Source organism: Scylla paramamosain, chromosome 41 (genome assembly GCF_035594125.1).
Source record: "Scylla paramamosain isolate STU-SP2022 chromosome 41, ASM3559412v1, whole genome shotgun sequence".
NCBI classification, from domain to species: domain Eukaryota; kingdom Metazoa; phylum Arthropoda; class Malacostraca; order Decapoda; family Portunidae; genus Scylla; species Scylla paramamosain.
In genome coordinates, this window is record NC_087191.1 from 5,300,801 (window position 1) to 5,316,554 (window position 15,754).

The following is a 15,754-nucleotide window of genomic DNA, read 5'->3' on the forward strand; positions in this document are numbered from 1 at the left end:
ACAGATGTGTTAGCCTTGCCCGTACCGTTGGTGCCTTCTCCCAGACCGAAGGCATGTTTGAGAAGGTGAGATTTAAATTGGAAATGAGGAGATTGGAGCTGGATGAGGCTAGAGAAGCTAAGATATTGGAGGATAAGAGGGAGAAAGAATTAAGAAGGCTTGAATTGGGAGCTGAGGAAAGGAGATCGAAGACTGAGGAGGCTAGAGAAACCAGGAGGCTTGAGAGAGAGGAGAAAGAGCTGAAACTGCTAGAAGCAGAGAAGGAGAAGGTGATAATCTATGAGACAGAGGAGGCAGAGAAGAATGGGATATTTGAGTTGCAGAAGACTCAAAATGAAGTTAATTCACCTCATGGTTTGAGGAGGGGAAAAGGAGTTAAGGGGGATACAGTGGAAAGCCAGATGGTGAGGAACTTGAAATTGATTCTTGAGCTCAATGAAAAGAAGGTGACGCAGTGGTTTAGGAGATTTGAGGAGAAAGCTTCATAATTTGATTGGCCTCAGGAGAGATGGGTTGGCCTTGTTGAATATGTTAAAGAGTAAGGCCTTGGAGGTGTGTGAGAACGTATGAGCTGCGCCAGGAGACGTATAGGCTGCAGTTCTACGGAGAGATGAAGAGGCCCAGTGACTCCTGCCTTGATTCTGCTCGCTATCTGGAGTGAGACATTTGAAAAGTGGATTGCTAGCGAGCAGGCCACTCCTACCATGAGTTAAATTAATTCATGGTAATGGAACAGTTTGTTAATGTGGCCGAGAAGGAGTTAGTACCGCTACTTCGCGAGAAAAGGTTTGAGATCTTGAAGGAGGCAGCTACATGGGGAAATGACCACGTGTTGGTGCACCGGCCTGTACCGTGGTCGATTGGTGGTACTTCTGGTGAGACTGGTGATCTTGTGTCTGGTGATGCGACCGGCACCAGTTTGGCTGGGAGTCCACGTTATAATAGTGGCTCCAGTAAGAATTCGGGACGAGTCAACCCCGAAGGTAATGTCTCCACATGGCCCACGGCGGAGACAATCTGGGAGCATGCAACACAGCACTCTCAGGTACAGTGTACAACCCATGTGTATTATTATAAAAGTATGGGAGACTTCATATTTAATTGTCCCAAATTAATAACCGTCACAGCTTCCAAGGCGCCCAGAAGACGGTGGATTGATTGTGTCCCAGGGTCCGGACCAGGAGGGTGATGAGATCCGGGCTGTGTTTTATGTGCTTTAGTCGCGAAGGTGGAAAGGCCGATGTGGCCGCCCATTCATCTGTTGTTACATCACCGTTCCCTGTGAGGTCTGAGTTGGACTGGTGCTGTCTATTTTTATGTAAGGGTTGAGATTGATGGGGTTACGTATCCCGTTGCAGTTTTGAAAGACACAGCAGCACAGCAGTCGCCATGCAGGAATGTGACTGGGAGGTGAGTTGCTTCCTGTTAGCCTGTGTGGTGCCGGGGAATTGGTGCTGCCAAATTCACCTCCGCTGCCAAAGGCACTTCCGGTTAGGGAATCCTGATGAAAGATTGGAGCGATAGCACAAGATACAAATATGATCGGAGGGTGCAGATAGTGATCGGAGGAGCCCAACAGAGAAGAGAGGGTAACAACAAAAGCAGAAGGATTAGAGGTTAAGAAAACGTCAAGAATGTTGGGCATATCTCCGAAACGGTCAGGAATACGAGGAGCGTGTTGCACTAATTGCTTTAGGTCATGAAGGATAGCAAAGTTGAAGGATAGTTCACCAGGATGGTCAGTGAAGGGAGAGGAAAATCAAAGCTGGTGGTTAACATTGAAGTCTCTAAGAATGAAGATTCCTAAAATCTCTAAAATCTAAAAGGGTCAGACTGAGCTTCACTTTAAGAGTTAAGTAGTCAAAGAATTTCTTATAGTTAGAGAAGTTAGGTGAGTGGTATACAGCACAGATAAATTTAGTTTAAGAGTGATCCACTCTCAAACTAAATTTATCTGTGTTGTATACCTCTCACCTAACTCCTCTAACTATAAGGCATTCTTTGAATACTTAACTTCCAAACCTATATATATATATATATATATATATATATATATATATATATATATATATATATATATATATATATATATATATATATATATATATATATATATATATATATATATATATATATATATATATATATATATATATATATATATATATATATATATATATATATATATATATATATATATATATATATATATATATATATATATATATATATCTGGTAATAAGTGATACCTGTTACCGTCATAGTGGTCTTCCATATATACGAGTATATATATATATATATATATATATATATATATATATATATATATATATATATATATATATATATATATATATATATATATATATATATATACATATATAATAAGCTTAAGACAACTAGTCAGATCATTTTCATATAAGCTTGATGATTGCTGAAATACAATGTCTTTTATGAGTTTATGCTATTATGTAATTTTAATCGAAATATATACATTTATTAGATGGAGATTATTGTGTGTGATGCTTTTGTCCCTTAACTCCGTCTTCCATAACGTTATGAAAGCAATCATGCAGCCTGTAATATGCCAATTTCTCAGATATGTTCTACTTTTAAAAAGGAATAGTTACACTCCACTATCAAGTGTCTTTCAAGTGGCTATATCTCTTGCCAAGTCTGACACGGTGTTTTCTACGCTCATACAAGTGAATGTTTCTATAGATTGTGTAATACTGATTTCCTCATTGTAATTGGTGATGGCATCACTGTCAATCCTATATCAGCCTTTAGCTTTTCCCTAAATGTATTTTTTTTTCATGACATTCTCTTTATTCAGCTTCCTTTCGCGTAATATCAAATGCTGTGTGGGTCCTAAATGAGCTCAAGATCAAGTGTGACGCATTGCCAAACACAACTTTAAACTCTGCTGGTGAATTTAAAAAGTTATACATTTTGTCTGTTTTTCCGCTAACTGAGCCATACTATTCCTAAATCTCACATTCGCCTATATATAATTCACATCACAGAAGAAATACATTGGTTGTGGCCTGAACTTTTTCTCTCATTATCCTCCAAATACAAAATACGTACTTGTTGTCTGGAAATAATATCAATAGTTTTCAGGTTTTTTGCGATCTTGCTCATACACAGCTTTGATATGCAATCACGCTCAGAGTTTACTATGAACGAATATTTCTATAGAAACTTAAGTGAACATTAAAAATATAGTAAACATTTTACTCAAGATGGGATGTAGTGTTTTATTGACTAATTAATGTTATAGTGTAATAAAATCCACATGTGGTGAAATAAAGTCGAATAAAATCTGGATTTAGTAAAAAAAAAATAAATAAATAAAATAAAATAAAATAAATAACTTTTGGAGATAAGGAAATATCAAGTTATAGTAAAGAAAAGGAAAATTATTCAAGTAAAATAAAACCATAACACTTCTATATTCCTTTTCTTAGAAACTGTAGTAAAGCAGAAGTGAAATACACACAACAGTGATTTTAAAATTTGCCATTCAGGGTGATGCAATGAAAGTGAAAGTTGCCTGATAATATGAACTTGCCTGCTAAATATAACATCCTTACAGCGACGATGTTCAACAAATGCCATCAAACAAATATTGTATACCAACATTTAATATCAACAATGTTAATTGTTATTTATGTGTGTGTGTGTGTGTGAGTGTGTGTGTGTGTGTGTGTGTGTGTGTGTGTGTGTGTGTGTGTGTGTGTGTGTGTGTGTGTGTGTGTGTGTGTGTGTGTGTGTGTGTGTGCGTGTATGTGTGTGTTTGTGTGTGTGTGTTACATGCGCGCAAATTAAATGTAAAGTTGGTACTTCTGCAGATTGTAAGACTCACCATCTATTAAGTTTAGCGGCGATGATGCTGTTCACTTCCATCATGACGCCACTATAGTCCCGCGGTTCACCGACTATGTTGAACGTCATATAGGGAAAATACTGGAATAAAAGAATATTCTCATCTTATATACATATATATATATATATATATATATATATATATATATATATATATATATATATATATATATATATATATATATATATATATATATATATATATAGCAATAAACCTAGCTTTGACATTACTGAACGTTTTCCTTTGTGTCACACAGTACAAGGGAACAGTCAGCCTGCCCTCTAAAGACAAATCTCTTCTTTCACACAGAACTACAAGTACCTAATTACACACACACTCTTCACTCAAAATTCAAAACTATCATGGCCAACATCGGAGTCCCTATCTGGGGAGGGGACCACAAATGTCCCCAGGTCGGACTGCTCTTCTGGTATCGACCGTAAGTATCTTGTCACTCGCCTCACCTTTTTCTTCATTAACTTCTGCAACATTCGCTGTCTTAGATCTAATTTTAAATCTGTAGAACACCACCTCTCCTCTTCTAAACCTCATCTTCTTTTCCTCACTGAAACACAGGTGTCTGAGGCAGCTGAGAGTAGCCCTTTTTATGTTCCCTCCTACTTTCTTTATCCTCATTTTCAATCCAAAGCTGGGTGTTGCGTTTATGTGCGCAATGACTTAACTTGCTCTTGTGCCCACGCTCTTGAATCTTCCGAGTATTCCACCATCTGGCTACGACTACAGAGTCACTCTAAAACTAAATTTTATGTGTGCCGTATACCTCTCATCTAACTCCTCTGACTACAAGATATTCTTTGACTACTTAACTTCCAAAGTGGAAAACATTCTTTCTCTTCCCTTTTGCGATCTCCATTCTTGGAGACTTCAGTGCTCACCACCAGATTTGGCTTTCCTCTCCCTTCACTGACCATCCTGGTGGTCTAGCCTTCAACCTTGCTATACTCCATGACCTAAAGCAATTGGTGCAACACCCTACTCGTATTCCTGACCGTCTTGGAGATACACCCAACATTCTTGACCTTTTCGTAAGCATTAGTCCTTCATGCTTATGCGATGGGTTCCTCCGATCACAATCTCATATCTGTATCTTGTCCTATCACTCCAGTCTCACCTCAGGATTTCCCTCAGTGGAGGTGCCTCTGGCGTTTTACCTCTGCTAGTTGGGGGAGTTAAAGAGGTATTTTGCTGATTTTCCTTGGAATGATTACTGCTTCCGTGACAGACACCCGAGCGTATAGCAGAGGTGATAGTGTCTGACATGGATGCGTATATTACTCACTCTTTTTTCTCGACCCAACCTTGGTTTAGTTTAACACAGCCTATTCTTGTGCTAGACATGATAGAGAGGTGGCCCACAGAAGGTATTGAAGTTTTCCATCACCAGAATCTCATGCACTTTATATTTTTGCCTGGAACCACGCCAAATATGTTCTCCAACTAGCCAAAAATTCTTTCATTAATAGAAAGTGTTAAAATCTTTTAAGATCAAACTCCCTTCGTGACCTTTGGCATGTAGCCAAAAATATCTCCAATAACTTTGTTTCGCTTTCTTTCCCTCCTTTATTTAAACCAGATGGCACCACTGCTATCACATCTATCTCTAAAGCTGAACTATTCGATTAAACCTTTGTTAAAAACGTTACCTTGAATGATTAAAGGATTGTTCCTCCCTCTCCTCTACGCTCTGACTACTTCATGGTACTTATTAAAATTTTTTTGCAATGATGTTTTCCATGCACTCGCTGACCTAAAGACTCGGAAGGCTTAAGGACCTGATGGGGTGCCTCCTATTGTTCTCCGAAACTGCGCCTCCGTGCTTGCACTTTACCTAGTCAAACTTTTTCAACTCTGTCAACATCTACCTTTCTTGCTGGAAGTTTGTCTACATTCAGCCTGTTCCTAAAAAGGGTGACCGTTCTAATCCCTCATACTACCGTCTTGTTGCTTTAATTTCCTGCCTATCTAAAGTTTTTGAATCTATCCTCAACAGGAAGATTCTTAAACATCTGTTGCTTCACAACCTTACGGGTTCGACAATCTGGTGATCTGGCTTTCCTTACTGAGTCTTGGTCATTTTCTTTTAGAGATTTTTTTGTGAAACTTTTTGCTGTTGCCTTGGATATATCAAAAACTTTTGATAGAGTCTGGCACAAAACTTTGATTTCCAGACTACCCTCCTACGGCTTTTATCTTTCTCTCTGTAACTTCATCTCAAGTTCCCTTTCTGTCCGTTCTATTGCTGCTGTGGTAGTCACTGTTCTTCTCCTAAATCTAGTAACAGTGGTGTTCCTCAGGGTTCTGTCTTCTCACCCACTCTCTTCTCATTATTCATCAATGACCTTCTAAACCAAACTTTTTGTCCTATCCACGTCTTTTTTTTTTTCCACGTCTTTTCATAGACGTCCAACCCTTCAGAAAGTAAACATTTCACGTAGGGAAGCCACAGAACGCCTGACTTTCTAAAGAACGCCTGATATTTCTAAAATTTCTGATAGGTGCAAAGCAAACTTGGTATTGTTCAATGCTTCAAAAACTCAGTTCCTCCATCTATCAAGTCGACACAAACCTCCAGACAATTAGCCCCTCTTATTCAGTGACACTCAGCTGTCCCCCTCTTCTACAGTGGACATCCTCGGTCTGTCCTTTACTTATAATCTGAGACGTCTCCGCCAGTTTCTCTCACTCTCCCACCTGTTAATTCTGTATAGGGGCCTTATCCGTTCATGTATGGAGTATGCTTCACATGTTTTTTGGGGGGGGGGTTCCACTCATACCGCTCTTCTAGACAGGGTGGAATCAAAAGCTTTTCGTCTCATCAACTCCTCTCCTCTAACTGACTGTCTTCAGCTTCTCTCTCATCGCCGCAATGTTGCATCTCTAGCTGTCTTCTACCGCTATTTTCATGCTAACTGCTCTTCTGATCTTGCTAACTGCATGCCTCCCCTCCTCCCACGGCCTCACTGCTGTTCTATTGCCTTAACTTCCTGGCTATCTAAAGTTTTTTAATCCATCCTCAACAAAAAGATTCTTAAATATCTATCACTTCACAAGCTTCTATCTGATCGCCAGTATGGGTTCCGCCAAAGCCGCTCTACTGGTGATCTGGTTTTCTTTACTGAGTCTTGGTCATCCTCCTTTAGAGATTTTGATGAAACTTTTGCTGTTGCCTAAGACATCAAAATCTTTTCATAGTGTGAGGCGCAAAGCTTTGATTTCCAAACTACCCCTCAGTGGCTTCTATTCTTCTCTCTGTAACTTCATCTCAAGTTTCCTTTCTGACCGTTCTGTTGCTGCTGTGGTAGATAGACACTATTCTTCTCCTAAATCTATTTACAGTGGTGTTCCTCAGGGTTCTGTCCTATCACCCACTCTCTTCCTATTATTCGTCAGTTATCTTCTAAACCAAACTTCTTGTCCTATCCATTGCTACGCTGATTATACCTGTCTGCAATTTTCCACATCTTTTCCTAGATGTCCAACCTTCAGTCAGTAAGCAGATTACGCACGGAAGCCGCAGAACGCCTGCTTTCTGATCTCTCTAAAATTTATGATTGGGGCAGAGCAAACTTGGTATTGTTCAATGAGTCAAAAACTCTATTTATCCATCTATCAATTCGACAGAACCTTCTAGACAACTATCCCCTCTTCTTTAATGACATTCAACTGTCCCCCTCTTCTACTTTGAACATAATTTGTTCTTTTCTTATAATCTAAACTCGAAGCTTCACATCTCTAGCAAAAACAACTTCTAGGAAGTTCGGTGTTCTGAGACGTCTCTACCAGTTTTTTTTCCATCTCCCCAGCTGCTAATTCTGTACAGGGGCCTTATTTGTCATGTTTGGAGTATGCTTCACATGTTTTGAGGATTCTACTCATACCGCTCTTTTAGACAAGGTAGAATCTAAAGCTTTTCGTCTCATCAACTCCTCTCCTCTAACGGATTGTGTTCAGCCTCTTTCTCATCGCCGCAATGTTGCATCTCTAGCTATCTTCTGCCGCTATTTTCATGCTAACTGTTCTTCTGATCTTGCTAACTGTATGCCTCCCCTCCTCCAGTGGCCTCACTGTACAAGACTTTCGTTTTTCTCTCATCCCTATCCTGTACACCTAATGTAGGAGTTAACCACTATTCTCATTCATTCATCCCTTTCTCTGGTAAACTCTGGGACTCCCTGCCTGCTTCTGTATTTGCTTCTTCCTATGACTTAAATTCCTTCAAGAGGGAGATTTCTAGACACTTTTTCTTCAATTTTTGACTTCCGCTTCGGGGACTGGCATCTCAGTGAGCTTTTTTTTTTTTTTACCATTGGATATATTCAAGGGACAGCTTTGGCTGGTGTCCCTCCTACATAAGATATACATATATATATATATATATATATATATATATATATATATATATATATATATATATATATATATATATATATATATATATATATATATATATATATATATATATATATATATATATATATATATATATTGTAATGGTGCAGTAGTAACGTTAACATGAACAGATAAGATTTCATCGGTGCGCTCACCCAGACACAGGTGTCTGCGGCTTTTGCTACTAGACGCCAAAGTTGGATCCTGCATTTCTGTTTGAGCGACGTTACAGGCGGTACATCTTGACGTGGTCGCGGCGATTCACGTGCCACCAACTTGCAGGCCTATTAATTTGCAACCATACTCACTAAAAAAAAAAAAAGTCATTATAATAAGTTCAGGCTTATGTTTCTTCGAATCCACTTTTAACCACATCATGTCGCCGAGCCGATCATACCGAAAGAATGATAAAATCCCTCTCTGACGGTAAGACTGCAATATTTCATCCGACGCATACAAGGGATGTGTCCTAGACTCAATGAATGAACATAGGATAACTTTCGTAATGTTTAACAGAGTCTGCTTGTGTACCTACAGTTTCACCAAGTCAAATTTGTATATATATATATATATATATATATATATATATATATATATATATATATATATATATATATATATATATATATATATATATATATATATATATATATATATATATATATATATATATATATATATATATATATATATATATATATATATATATATATATATATATATATATATATATATATATATATATATATATATATATATATATATATATATATATATATATATATATATATATATATATAGATAGATAGATAGATAGATAGATAGATAGATAGATAGATAAATAGATAGATAGATACATAAATAGATAGATAGATAGATAGATACATGCATACATACATAGGCAGATAGTTAAGTCCTTTGGAACAAGCCTATGCACGTGTGTAAGGCGAGGCAAACGGCTCTAAATCCGAGTGGGGTCATGTAATTAGTGGGGTGCCACAAGGATCAGTATTAGGGCCATTGTTATTTCTAATATATATATCAATGACCTGGATAGTGGGATTAGTAGTGATATTAGTAAATTTGGGGACACAAAGATAGACAGATTAATCAGGTCAGAATCGGATGCCATCGCCTTGCAGGCAGATTTAGGTATGATGAATGAATGGACGGACAGATGGCAACTGCAATTTAATATCAACAAATGCAAAGTACTTAGCGTATGTAGAGGAAACCCACACATTAGGTACACATTAAACAATGAAACTGGTAGGTACAGGGTACGAGAAAGATTTAGGAGTTATAGTTAGCTCTGAACTCCGTGTAGGAAAGCAATGCATAGAGGCCAGTTATACTTGGCGCTGGTCAGACCTCATCTAGACTATGCTGTGCAGTTCTGGTCCACACATTACAGGAAAGATATGAAGCTGTTAAATCTACATTCTTTAGAGAGACATGGGTTAAGAGGGGACCTGATAGAAATCTTTAAGTGGTATAAGGGTTATAACAAGGGGGATGTGAGCAAAATTCTTAGGATCAATAACCAGGATAGAACAAGAAATAACAGGTTCAAGCTTGAAAAAAATTAGGTTTAGGAAGGAGATAGGAAGAAATTGGTTCTCAAATAGAGTGGTAAATGAATGGAAATGACTCAGTATTCATGTTGTTAGTGCAAGGGCATCAGGAAGCTTTAAGAGAAGATTAGACGGGTTTATCGATGGAGATAATAGATGGAAATAAGTAGGTATATTTCATACAGGGACTGCCATGTGTAAGCCTGGTCGCTTCCTGCAGCTTCCCTTACTTCTTATGTTTTTATGTTCTTATGTACTTACTATGACCAGCCCTATGCGGAGACAAGGCAGAACTGTCCCGGCAGCCGTCATGTCTCCAGCTCCTCTACTGCCTATCTGTGCAGTCACTCACGCGCCGTAACTGTCATCGGAATGTTCGGTCCCATTCTGCGCTAAAGAAGATGATCTTTAAATATTTAGTATGTGGATGTATAGAGTGCGTCATATGACATGTGTGTGTGTGTGTGTGTGTGTGTGTGTGTGTGTGTGTGTGTGTGTGTGTGTGTGTGTGTGTTTAAATTACATCTCAGAGCGTAGGGTACACTTACATCATTGACTTATTAATTGAAAAAAAAAAAATGAAATTTCTCCATCAGAGTTTATATTTTATCAACTGTTATTTTCATGGATTTGTGGATCGTATGAGAGAATGATTAATACATATAATAAAAAAAATGTAATAAATAATAAAATACGTAAATAAACAAAAAGAGAGAGAGAGAGAGAGAGAGAGAGAGAGAGAGAGAGAGAGAGAGAGAGAGAGAGAGAGAGAGAGAGAGAGAGAGAGAGAGAGAGAGAGAGAGAGAGAGAGCAACCCCATGATCAAATACACGCACCAAGAGTATGGAAACTGGTCGCCAAAGTACTTGAAACGGCATTAACATGGTGATAAATACATTTAAATAACTTAACTCTATCAAAGGTCAGTATTCAATTAACATTTTTCAGCATCAAAAAGAAGCGTATAGTGTTGTAACTCATGAATTCCCCAGGTTCTTAATCAAAGTTCTTCGAAAATCCCAAAATGTTACGCTGATTGCTTCCGAATTACTACTTGTAACGTGAGGTTGAGGGTAAAAAAAAATGTATTTTGTCTTTTCTTTGTTCTGTGTGTGTGTGTGTGTGTGTGTGTGTGTGTGTGTGTGTGTGTGTGTGTGTGTGTTTGTGTGTGTGTGTGTTTCTATCAATCTATTTACCTATCTCTCTCTCTCTCTCTCTCTCTCTCTCTCTCTCTCTCTCTCTCTCTCTCTCTCTCTCTCTCTCTCTCTCTCTCTCTCTCTCTCTCTCTCTCTCTCTCTCTCTCTCTCTCTCTCTCTCTCTCTCTCTCTCTCTCTCTATATATATATATATATATATATATAGATAGATAGATAGATAGGTAGATAGATAGACAGATAAACACACACACACACACACACACACACACACACACACACACACACAGTAGACACCTGCCGAAACGATAATTACTCCCAGTGAGGTCTAAAGCACTGTTCAGGGGGTGCTGTGAACTTATCATTAAACCCAGCTGTGACCTCACTGAACGTTTCCCTTTGTGTCTCACAACACAAGGGGGTAGTCACAGCCTGCCCTCTAAAGACAACTCTCTTCCTCCACACAAAACTACAAGCACCTAATAACACACACACCCTTCACTCAAAAAATTTTAAAATCATGGCGACTCCTACACCAGCCTCGGAGTCCCCATCTGGGGAGGGGACCATAAATGTCCCCAGGTCGGACTGCCTTTCCGTCGACGACCCTAAGTGTCTTGACACCCCCCTCAACTTTTTCTTCATTAACTTCTGCAACATTCGCGGTCTAAGATCTAATTTTCAATCTGTAGAACACCACCTCTCCTCTTCTAAACCTCATCTTCTTTTCCTCACTGAAACTCAGGTGTCTGAGGCAACTGACAGTAGCCCCTTTTCTGTTCCCTCCTACTTTCTCTATCCTCATTTTCGATCCAAAGCTGGATGCTGCATTTATGTGCGCAATGACTTAACCTGCTCTCGTGCCCACGCTCTTGAATCTTCCGAGTTTTCCACCATCTGGCTACGACTACAGAGTCATTCTCATACTAAATTTATCTGTGCTGTATACCTCTCTCCTAACTCCTCTGACTATAAGAAATTCTTTGACTACTTAACTTCCAAAGTGGAGCACATTCTGACCCTCTTCCCTTTTGCAGAGATCTCCATTCTTGGAGACTTCAATGTTCACCACCAGCTTTGGCTTTCCTCTCCCTTCACTGACCATCCTGGTAAACTAGCCTACAACTTTGCTATCCTCCATGACCTAGAGAAATTGGTGCAACACCCTACTCGTATTCCTGACCGTCTTGGAGATACGCCCAACATTCTTGACCTTTTCCTGACCTCTAATCCTTCTGCTTATGCTGTCACCCTTTCTTCTCCGTTGGGCTCCTCCGATCACAATCTCATATCTTTATCTTGTCCTATCACTCCAATCTCTCCTCAGGATCCCCCTAAGCGAAGGTGCCTCTGGCGTTTTGCCTCTGCTAGTTGGGGGGACCTGAGGCGGTATTTTGCTGATTTTCCTTGGAATGACTACTGCTTCCGTGTCAGAGACCCGTCTTTGTGTGCTGAGCGCATAACAGAGGTGATATTGTCTGGCATGGAGGCGTACATTCCTCACTCTTTTTCTCGTCCTAAACCTTCTAAACCTTGGTTTAACACAGCTTGTTCTCGTGCTATACATGATAGAGAGGTGGCCCAGAAAAGGTACTTAAGCCTTCCTTCACCAGAATCTCATGCACTTTATATTTCTGTCCGGAGCCATGCCAAGTCTGTTCTCCAACTAGCCAAAAACTCCTTCATTAACAGAAAATGTCAAAACCTTTCAAGATCTAACTCCCCTCGTGATTTCTGGCATCTAGCCAAAAATATCTCCAATAACTTTGCTTCTTCTTCTTTCCCTCCTCTACTTCAACCAGATGGCACCACTGCTATCACGATTCTGGGCTTGTTCCTCCCTCTCCTCCACCCTCTGACTACTTCATGCCACGTATTAAAATTCTTCGTAATGATGTTTTCCATGCCCTCGCTGGCCTAAACCCTCGGAAGGCTTATGGACCTGATGGGGTCCCTCCTATTGTTCTCCGAAACTGTGCCTCCGTGCTTGCACCTTGCCTAGTCAAACTCTTTCAGCTCTGTCTGTCAACATCTACCTTTCCTTCTTGCTGGAAGTTTGCCTACATTCAACCTGTTCCTAAAAAGGGTGACCGCTCTAATCCCTCAAACTACCGTCCTATTGCTTTAATTTCCTGCTTATCTAAAGTTTTTGAATCTATCCTCAACAGGAAGATTCTTAAACATCTATCACTTCACAACCTTCTATCTGATCGCCAGTATGGGTTTCGTCAAGGCCGCTCTACTGGTGATCTTCTGGCTTTCCTTACTGAGTCTTGGTCATCCTCTTTTAGAGACTTTGGTGAAACTTTTGCTGTTGCCTTGGACATATCAGCCTTTGATAGAGTCTGGCACAAAGCTTTGATTTCCAAACTACCCTCCTACGGTTTCTATCCTTCTTTCTGTAACTTCATCTCAAGTTTCCTTTCTGACCGTTCTATTGCTGCTGTGGTAGACGGTCACTGTTCTTCTCCTAAATCTATTAACAGTGGTGTTCCTCAGGGTTCTGTCCTGTCACCCACTCTCTTCTTATTATTCATTAATGATCTTCTAAACCAAACTTCTTGTCCTATCCACTCCTATGCTGATGATACCACCCTGCACTTTTCCACGTCTTTTCATAGACGTCCAACCCTTCAGGAGGTAAACATATCACGCAGGGAAGCCACAGAACGCCTGACTTCTGATCTTTCTAAAATTTCTGATTGGGGCAGAGCAAACTTGGTATTGTTCAATGCCCCAAAAACTCAATTCCTCCATCTATCAACTCGACACAATCTTCCAGACAACTATCCCCTCTTCTTCAATGACACTCAACTGTCCCCCTCTTCTACACTGAACATCCTCGGTCTGTCCTTTACTTATAATCTGAACTGGAAACTTCACATCTCATCTCTAGCTAAAACAGCTTCTATGAAGTTAGGTGTTCTGAGACGTCTCCGCCAGTTTTTTTCACCCCCCCAGCTGCTAACTCTGTACAAGGGCCTTATCCGTCCATGTATGGAGTATGCTTCACATGTCTGGGGGGGTTCCACTCATACTGCTGTTCTAGACATATATATATATATATATATATATATATATATATATATATATATATATATATATATATATATATATATATATATATATATATATATATATATATATATATATATATATATATATATATATATATATATATATATATATATATATATATATATATATATACTTCTATCTATTTACCTATTTAGTTTTTATAAATTGTACTAAGATGTTGCTGCCTTTGAGGACTTAGCGAGAGAGTTAGACTCTTAATTTTACAATATAAGTAAGGCTACTGATATAACATTATCGACTAATAATGCACATAAAGTGATTAGATGTGTATTTATTTTCTTCAGTAGCAGCATGACCATATGTATGTGTCATGTGTCACAGCATGGCTTCACGAAGGGGAAGTCTTGCCTGACAAACTTGTTAAGTTTTTACAGTAAGGTGTACGAGGCAGTAGATAATGGAGATAGTTATGATATCTTATATCTGGACTTTAGTAAAGCATTCGACAAGGTGCCCCATCAAAGGCTCCTGAGAAAGGTTAGGGCGCACGGGATAGATGGGAAGGTGTTAGGTTGGATAGGGTCATGGCTTGGTAACAGGCGACAGAGAGTGCTAATAAACGGCTCGAAATCCGAGTGGGGTCATGTCATTAGTGGGGTGCCACAGGGATCAGTATTAGGGCCATTATTATTTCTAATATATATCAATGACTTGGATAGTGGAATTAATAGCGATGTTAGTAAATTTGCGGATGACACAAAGATAGGTAGATTAATTAGGTCAGAAGCGGATGCCATCGCCTTGCAGACAGACTTAGATAGAATGAATGAATGGACGGATAGATGGCAAATGCAATTTAATATCAATAAATGCAAAGTGCTTAGCGTAGGTAGAGGAAACCCACACAATAGGTACACATTAAACACCCAAACTCTGGTAGGTACAGGGTACGAGAAAGATTTAGGAGTTATAGTTAGCTCTGAACTCCGTCTAGGGAAACAATGCATAGAAGCCAGAAACAAGGCAAATAGGGTACTAGGATTCATTTTTAGGAGTGTTAAAAGTAGAAGGCCGGAGGTAATATTAAAGTTATACTTGGCGCTGGTCAGACCTCATCTAGACTACGCTGTGCAGTTCTGGTCCCCACATTACAGGAAAGATATAGGTCTATTAGAATCAGTACAGAGGAGAATGACTAAAAGGATACAGGGGATGAGGAGTATTCCTTACGAAGCGAGGCTGAAGCGGTTAAATTTACATTCTCTAGAGAGACGTAGGTTAAGAGGGGACCTGATAGAGGTCTTTAAGTGGTATAAGGGTTATAACAAGGGAGATATAAGCAAAATTCTTAGGATCAGCAACCAGGGTAGAACAAGAAATAACGGGTTCAAGCTTGAAAAATTTAGGTTTAGGAAGGAGATAGGAAAAAATTGGTTCTCGAATAGAGTGGTAGATGAGTGGAACGGACTCAGTAATCATGTAGTTAGTGCTAGGACACTAGAGAGCTTTAAGAGAAGATTAGACAAGTTTATGGATGGGGATGATAGGTGGAAATAGGTAGGAGTGTTTCATACAGGGACTGCCACGTGTAAGCCTGGTCGCTTCTTGCAGCTTCCCTTATTTCTTATGTTCTTATGTTCTTATGTTTATAGGTAAATACCGGGTGTGGACGTGCACGGGTACCTTGA

General features: G+C 39.2%; 1 protein-coding gene across 1 annotated transcript in view; it reads right to left on the minus strand.

Annotated features, from left to right (window-relative positions):
* LOC135092934 (glutamate [NMDA] receptor subunit 1-like) overlaps positions 1-10,388 on the minus strand; it is a 66,775-nt gene extending 56,387 nt beyond the window's left edge. Inside the window, exons 1-2 of the mRNA XM_063991737.1 lie at positions 10,135-10,388; positions 3,869-3,969 (exon numbers count right to left, since the gene is read on the minus strand). Of these exons, the coding sequence (XP_063847807.1) occupies positions 3,869-3,969; positions 10,135-10,185 (152 nt within the window). The 5' untranslated portion in view covers positions 10,186-10,388. The remainder of the gene's footprint in view (positions 1-3,868; positions 3,970-10,134) is intronic.
* Between the last annotated feature and the right edge of the window lie 5,366 nt (positions 10,389-15,754).